Below are 8,527 nucleotides of genomic sequence, written 5' to 3'. Positions count from 1 at the left end.
ATACAGAAGTGCATTCCTGCTGGACTCACCATCCGTGAAGCCAGCTCCAGCAGCTCCTTCTTCGCTTGCTGCACACCTTGGGGATCACCTTCAATTCGGATCTGACTGCTCTTCTCACTGTCCTGGGGAATGCGCACAGACACTTTGTACTGCTCCTTTATCCTATTAACTGAACAGGTTCACATTGTAAGTGCAATCCTGTAAAGGTTTCTATACAATTTGCAAAACCATTTAAAAATATACATATATTTGAGCAAAAGGTTAATATTTAAGATATAATGCTCATTTCATCTATTTATAAAAGCACGTTCAAATATGATCAATATTACATACATATATATATATACATATACATATATACATATACATATATATATATATATATATATATATATATATATATATATATATCTACTATATAATTGTCTAAGGGTCACTTCCGTCTGTCACGGATATTCATTGATCGTGGCCTGTCTGTCATGGAATCCAAGTCGCTGATTGGTCGTGGCAAAACGCCCACGACCATTGCCACGACCAATCAGCGACGGACGCAGTCCGGCGGCAACATGGCCGCTCCTTTCTCCCCACAGTCAGTGCCCGCTCCGTACTCCAGTCAGCACTCACACAGGGTTAATGACAGCGCTAATGGACTGCGGTGTAACGCACTCCATTAACGCTGCTATTAACCCTGTGTGACCAACTTTTTTACTATTGATGCTGCCTATGCAGCCTCAATAGTAAAAACCTCTAATGTTAAAAATAATTAAAAAACATAAAAAATCATATACTCACCCTCCGGCGCCTTTCCCGCTCCTCGCGACGCTCCGGTGATCGCTCCATGCAAGCGGCAGGTTCCGGTGGCAAGGATGGTATGCAACAAGGACCTGCCATGACGTCACGGTCATGTGACCGTGACCTCATCACAGGTCCTGCGCGAGAAGGACCTGCCATGACGTCACGGTCATGTGACCGCGACGTCATCACGGGTCCTGCGCTACCAACCCTGGGACCGGAAGCTGCCGAGTACTACGTGACTGGGCAGTATACCACGTGGCTGGGCAATATACTATGTAGACATGCATATTCTAGAATACCCGATGTGTTAGAATCGGGCCACCATCTAGCGTGTGTGTGTGTGTGTGTGTGTATATATACATATATACACACACATACACATACATACTGTATATATCTCCTCCTGTACCTTCGTGACTTGTATTGAATAAGATTACTGTACTTGTTTTTATTACGTATACCCCTCACACAAAGCGCCATGGAATAAATGGTGCTATAATAATATATAATTAAAAAACACAAATGTAGTCTACTTTTAGTATATTTCAATATTCTAATGGTACCCTAGATTTTAGAGATCCATGCCATCTGCCATTAATGCTGAATTAGCGAAGTTAAATTGTTGAGAATGTAATATTATATCTATATCATGGCTGCTGTCCCCTGATGAAGCCCATCTAGGTGAAACATATAGGGCACCATTATAACATTGAAATATACAAATATAAGACCGCATTTGTTTTTTAAAAAATTTAGACTTTTTGATATTAATTAAAATAAATAAAAGTAAAGTTTTAACCACAATTCCCAAGATAGGGTTTATTTACCCATTTGGGAAATTTGTTAGTAAAAATTTATAGATTCTTAGGCTTAATTCATTAAAACCAGCAACTTTCTCGCCAGTCTTGATTAGTGGGCACGATTGAATCAGCCGTTCCCGATTCATTAAGAATTCTGGCAAAACTGTTTTGATGAGTTGGGTCCTTAGTGCCTAAACAGACAGTGCTTCTCTTTTTGCCTTTCCTGTAGCCTATATTCAGTGTGTACATACTGAGAATGTCAGTGACAACAATGTTGATTATTCATGCAATTAGAGCATGGTCATGACTGGCACTGCTAGGGCTATCTTTGCCCAAAATCAATTGTTCACCAACTTACTGTTTGTTCCACTTTTTCCAATGAGGTGCCTGTGGAATCGGTGGTCGATATTTATTTCTGCGAAATCCATTCGTGAGATCTAAAAATAGTGGAAACATTGTAAGATATGAATATTTCATGTCAATAGGTATTCAGAGGTTATCTTAAAAGATAAATGACTGGCAAAATGATAACCTGAGCAAGCAGGGACATTGTGATCTTCAATTATCTAATAGGCAATTACGGTACTTTTCTGCGTACTTATGTTGGCACCAATGAAAATGTGCAGCCTCAAAACGCATTCTCCAGGCCATGAGTCCAGCAAGGGCAGAGTATATTATGCACTCTACACCATTCTCATTGAAAATTTGAAGTGACTTATTTATTTTTTATTTTTTTTTTTTAACTGCCATTGGCAACATCCAACATTTTTTAGCACTTTACATATAATTCCAAAAGGTTCAAAAGAAAAAATGAAAAAATAAAAACATCGGAAAACTGAAATTTGTTGTCACTAACAAGTCTTTACAGCAGGATCCACAACAATGACATGAAAATAAAATGACAGAAAAAAAAAATTATAAGAGTATGTGCACATAATAGCCAAGATCCATCAAAGCAATTCTGTCAAACTGCTTTGGAAAAAAAACATCACAACATTTTGATGCAACTCAAAGTTGTGCAAAAATTGTGCAACTTTTGTCGTTTTCATGCCAGTTTCTCCCAGTTCTGCCAAAATAAATTGAACTGGGGACAAGGCATGGCAGGGCAGGTGCATGACGCCACAGCTAGTTCAAGTCATAAGTTGTGGCGTTCCCCCTACGCCAGAAATCTTACTCTAGTCAAAGACTGGAGTAAGATTCTTGGCATGGCGTCTGGAGGAGCACTCCACACATCAGACACTCTAGATTCATGAGGAGACGTGCACACCTCTTCATGAATCAGGAGCATCTTATGTCACCACGTCAGCTCATCAATCCTTGAGATAGACAAAAAAAAAAATATTAATGGATCTGGTGCTTCTTAGACTATTTGTGTACCAGAGCAAAGAAAAAACTGAAGTCAATTTTGACAGAAAGAAGAAAGACAGAAGGTCTTCACCTCTACTTCGTTAGCCTCATAAAACGTTACCTTGCAGCTTCTTCAAATCAGAGATACCTAATGGGCATTATTAGTCCATAACTGTAGACTCTAACCCCAGCTGAAAGAACAGATTGGATTTGTCATAAGATCCGGTCAGCGGTCCATGTGCTGTGCCTCCCACCAATCAGTAGAAGTAAGGAGCTTTTGCGCTCTACAGGAAAGTTCACTGGTAACTTTTGTCATTTCTTTTATTTAATCACCTTTCTAGAAGACGATCAGCACGTAGGAACAGATTATATGAGCACTAAACATCCGTGTAATGAATGAATGCTATAAAAGCCATAGAACAAGAGCTCTTGCTGACACAAGCCCATTTCAGCCTCATACAAACATTTTAATAGGGGATTTAAAGTAATCCTGTAAATGGCATCACAAACAGAGTCGGCAGCACACAAACTAATAAAACTACTTACCAGATCACTGACAAGGACTTCCATCTGCTGCTGGGCAACAGCAACATCTTCTGTAGGGCCTTCCAGAGAAATCTTGTCCTCCCCTTCTGTAAACTCGATGTGCACCTGTAAAGAGACCCTTGGCATGATCATCTCATCAATCAAACGTTGTCGGGAGTATCAGAAGCAGAGGAAATGCCAGTTACTTGCCTTTGGTATCTGCTGTGTGATCTTTGCCAAATTTTGTCCTTTTTTGCCAATTATGAATCTATGCAGCCAAGATGGCGCAGACACGGTGGCCACGGTGAAGCTGTTTGCCTGAGGAATCAGAGAAGCCATGTCAGTTCTTGGTTTTGCTCCTATTAGCGCTGACACATCCATGCAGAGACCTCAGTTTACCTTTGCATACACTTCAGTCAGTGCCTGGCCCAGTTTCTCAGGCTCGCCCCGCAGGATCACCGTCTCTGAGCTGCTATCGCTGGGTGGTATCTCCACAGACACGCCTGTGCGCTCCAGGATCTCCTGCAGGCTGTTGCCTTTAGGGCCAATTACATACTTGTGTTGGGATTTTCTCACTTCTACTGCAATATTGGTGGTTTTCTTTTTCTGCAAAGAAAACAAAAAATTACACGAAGAACATTAAAAAAAAAGGGATTTCTACCTTTAAGAAATTGGTCCCCAATCTGATGCTAGTTTAAAAAAATAAATTAAACAGATTGCAGTCACTCTCCTGGGTTCACAGCTGGCATATCACCACTTTTGGCTTCAGCAATGACATCACATATCACCGCTGCAGCTAATCACTGAACTCATTGGCACTCAAGCCACTGAGCTCAGTGATTAGCTGCAGCGGTGATGTGTGCCATCAAGATAATGTCACTACTGCAGCCAAAAGAGAAAAGAGCACCAGCCCTGAACTCAGGGAGTACGAGTACTATCCTTTTTTTTTCTAGTATTTAATGGTTTGGGGAAAACTTTCAAAAGCTGAAAACCCCTTTAAAACACTGATCAGTTACTAGCCCAATGTGCCCATCTAAGGCTTCTTTTACACTTGCGTCGATAGGGGGCCGTCGCAATGCGTCAGCCCGACGTACGTTGTGCAAATTCGTCACAACGTGGGAAACAGATGCAGTTTCTCAACGCATCCGCTGCCTAGTCTATGTCCCGGGGAGGAAGGGGCGGAGTTCTGGCCGTGCATGCGCGGTCGGAAATTGCGGATCCGACGTACGAAAAAACGTTACATTGAACGTTTTTTTTCCGTGACGACGGTCCGCCAAAACACGACGGACGCGACTTATGGCCATACGTCGCTATCCGTCGGCAATTCAAGTCTATGGGCAAAAGGCGCATCCTGCGGGCACATTTGCAAGATCCGTTTTTTTCCCCCAAAACGACACTTTGCGATGGATTAAAAAAAATGCAAGTGTGAAAGTAGCCTTACAGGCACACAGTGGAATAGACCAATAATTACTGTACCAGTTCAGTGCCCTCAGGCTAATACTACAGCTAAGGCATGACAATAGTCACAAATACATTAGGAAAACCAACTTTGGGAAGAATGACTAGCCATACTGAGGCGCTAACAGCAGGAGGAACCACCTTTATTCAGGAAGAAATGTGAGACCCCACGAGAAGCTCATTGGTAAAAGCCATGAAGTCAGGTTCAGCCTCACCTTTTCTTCATAAATTTGCCGGATTCTGGCCACCGCCTGCGCCAGCTGATCTTTTTCGCCCATGCAAATAATTTCAGTTTTGTTGATACTCGGAGGAGGGATGTTTATTCTTGTTCCGGTTTCGTGCATGATGTCATTTACAGTTTTGTTATACGGTCCAGCAATGAAAGGGTGGTAGGCCTTGTCAACTTCCAAACGTTCCACTGCTCGTTTATCCTGACATACAAGACATAAAAGAGTGAGTAAAAGAGAAGAGAACCCAGAACCAACCAAAGAACATCATCTATGTATCTCCGATAGCTGTCCCTCACCTGCTCGGCCGAGATGAGCAGAATCTCATGCCGTGCTTTTTCAATGCCCTCTTTGGTGCCAGTGATCTTAATCTGGTTACTGGCATCATCGGGCCGGGGGACTTGAATCTTGGTAGCGGTTTTCAATTCCAAGTCCTGCAGCTTATCTCCACTTTTACCAATCACGAAACGGTGGTGTTCCTTGGGGATAGCAATGGAAGCAGATGCCTAAAGGAAAAAAAAAAAAAAAAGCATAAAGGATTATAAAGACTTGGACTATGTTCACATTTGTTTTTAAGCTTGTTCAGTTGATCAGAATCTGCATTGAAATTCATTAAAAGCAGTTTAAAGTACCCCTTGAATAAACTTCCTGTTCATATCAAAAGACAAACATGCAAACGGTGCACATATTGCTGTTTTATTCCACTTCGAAAAAAAAGAGAAAATGGTTCGACTTCAGTTTTGAAAACTTTACTTGGGAAAAAAAAAAAAAACTACAAATTTAACTTCTAAATTAAATGAAGCAGGAAAAAAAACCTGCCATCCACAGGAGAGAAAAAAAAAAAAGGCTAAAGCGTGAGTCTGAAAAAGCCACATGAGATGATTATTATTATTATTATTGTTTTATCTACTAAGCAAAAAGCATCAGTTTTATTTCCAAAAACCGAAACTGTAGTGGGCCCTACCTATATAACGGAGTGCTAACCAAAACACATCTAGGACAAATGCAATTTAAAAAAAGAAAAAAGAAAAAAAAAAAAAAAAATGGACAAAAGATCGGCTGCACATACTAAATTTAAACAATGTAGATCTTTATTAAATAAAACCTAAAAACAAGGCAAAAACATAAATTGCGCCAGAACCTGTTTCCTAGGCCAAAAATTAGCACTAGGATACAACTCATATGACCGGCATGAAATTCTATAGAGCCATGTAAAATGTGGTGGATATCCATGATAAGTATGGATAGACACTACCACTAAAGTTATGTCAAGGGCTATTTAGTAAAGGTGCAATGCACATCAAAAAGTCATTAAAGAAACTATGTGCAATAAAGTGCCATGTGCATAGTCACCCATATAACTTGGCTCATATGGAAAGTATCATATGGAAAAGAGGACCCCATGTGTATCGCCAAAGGTAGTGGCTTCCTCAGGGGTGCTTTACTTCCATACTTTTTTTATAACCTTTTCAACTTTATCAAAACCCACGTAAGAAAACGGAAATTTCTGAACCAAAGCTCTTTGTTGCCAACACTCAAACCCTTTGAGTACATTGACTGTCACTCATGTGCAGAGAAGGTGCCACCTGAACGGTAACTTCTACCAATACTAATTTTTATCTAGATTTTTTTTTGAAGTTCATATATGCGCTTAAAGAGTAACAGTCATTTTATTTTTTTAATTTTTTTTTTATCCATAGATTAATACATTAAAAGTTTCTTATTTTGTATCTTTCTTGAAGTAATCTGCTTTCTCCTCCTGGACTGACTATAAATTCTCAAAATTCAGAATTCAAGGGTAAAATCTGGCTTCAGTGAATACAGATTTTCCCATTATGGAGATGACGGACAGATGGACCAAATTAAAAAAAAAAAAAAAAAAAAAAACTTTGGAGAACTGTAACTTGAGTTTGAGAACCTGCAGCAAAGTGTCTGCCTGCCTCTGGTCCCTCTCCATAGAATTTCAAAAGCACCAACTGCAATTTTCTCTCTTAGTATTGGGAAAAATCTGTATTCATGGAAGACAGGTTTTACCCATAAACTGAGAATGATCAGTCCAGGAACAAAATGAAGCAGATTTCTTTGATAACATATTACAATGTTGATTATTTTCAGGTGTACAATTGATTTATGAATTAAGAAATAAAGAGATGGTAGTGTCCATAGGAGGCTCCATTGCAAAAATCTGCCATTTTTAACCAAATTTAAAAAAAAAAAAAAAAAAACCTAGCGGCATTCTGCACTATTTTTCTGTTAAAAATCGAGGACCACAAACCCCTAATTTACTACACAAAATGGGAATTCAGTCCAATTCACCGTGTCCTAGGTGTGGTGAGGATGACGCCCATTTAATGCCATATGCATTAAATTGGAATCCACAAGAATTGGAGTATTTTGGAAAGAGGCGATATATAGCTGATAGAACGGGTCTACCATATAAAACTTTGGTTAGATCCAAGAACCCGTGTTTTTGGGTATACAAGAACAGTAAATGGACCCAGAGTCATAGGTATGCTTTGTATTTTACTTCAAGCTCGCAAATTACTTGCCCTACACTGTAGATTCCAGTCCCCGTACTAAATTACTTGCCCTACACTGTAGATTCCAGTCCCCGTACTAAATTACTTGCCCTACACTGTAGATTCCAGTCCCCGTACTAGTGCAGAATATAGATTATATAAATAATATAATAAGGCGTTGAAAAGGCAATGCATCAATAAAGAAATGCACTATACAAACTCGAAAATATTTGGAATAAAGGGTTGGATTCTCTGGGGTTGCCCTCTAATATTTATAATGCATGGAGCGTGCCGCCTTATCAGTGCCGCAGCTGCATGTGTGGCGGCTGTATAACTGTCACAGCGCATGTATGGAGAGCCTGTGTATTGGGCTGTCCATGCATTTGCTGTGACAATGACACGACCACTACACATGGAGCTGCGGCACCGATCAGCCGGTACGCTCCATGTATCCGGGTTCCCTCTGCAGCTTATTCGGTAAGTGCTATAGCTCGCCGAATAAGCAGGGGCCCAAAGAAATTCGCTCAACTCTAGTGACGACTCACCGATCATGCATAAGTGTGCACACTTAAGAAACTAGCTTTAAAGAGGCTGCAGTGATTATACAGAGTATGAGCTCGGTTATTGGAATTTCCAGCCACAAGTAAACGAGACGAGCAATTCAGATAGGAGCTGGGTGTGATCTGCCGCACTAGAACCTTCATAACAAGAGCTCCCATCCTTCACTACGCAACACGTGGGAATCAGCTCTCTTGACATTAGCCACTGGCAGTAAAATCTGTTGATATACACAACATTAGCGTGCCCCAGAAGGTCTGGCAAATTAATCTTTAGAGGGTTCCAATTGCATCAGGTT

At 40.4% G+C, this 8,527-nt stretch overlaps 1 protein-coding gene across 2 annotated transcripts in view; it reads right to left on the bottom strand.

The window, feature by feature from the left end:
- The window catches only part of HDLBP (high density lipoprotein binding protein), a 69,601-nt gene that overhangs the window by 33,021 nt on the left and 28,053 nt on the right, over positions 1-8,527 (bottom strand). For both annotated transcript variants that reach the window (XM_069727718.1, XM_069727719.1), the window contains exons 6-12: positions 5,452-5,658; positions 5,141-5,356; positions 3,867-4,073; positions 3,678-3,785; positions 3,489-3,593; positions 1,954-2,032; positions 30-169 (exon numbers count right to left, since the gene is read on the bottom strand). In XM_069727718.1, the coding sequence (XP_069583819.1) occupies positions 30-169; positions 1,954-2,032; positions 3,489-3,593; positions 3,678-3,785; positions 3,867-4,073; positions 5,141-5,356; positions 5,452-5,658 (1,062 nt within the window). The remainder of the gene's footprint in view (positions 1-29; positions 170-1,953; positions 2,033-3,488; positions 3,594-3,677; positions 3,786-3,866; positions 4,074-5,140; positions 5,357-5,451; positions 5,659-8,527) is intronic.

The sequence above is a fragment of the Ranitomeya imitator genome, chromosome 5 (assembly GCF_032444005.1).
Source record: "Ranitomeya imitator isolate aRanImi1 chromosome 5, aRanImi1.pri, whole genome shotgun sequence".
NCBI lineage: Eukaryota > Metazoa > Chordata > Amphibia > Anura > Dendrobatidae > Ranitomeya > Ranitomeya imitator.
Note: the sequence above shows the minus strand (reverse complement) of the source record. Positions and strands in the feature narration are given on the sequence as shown.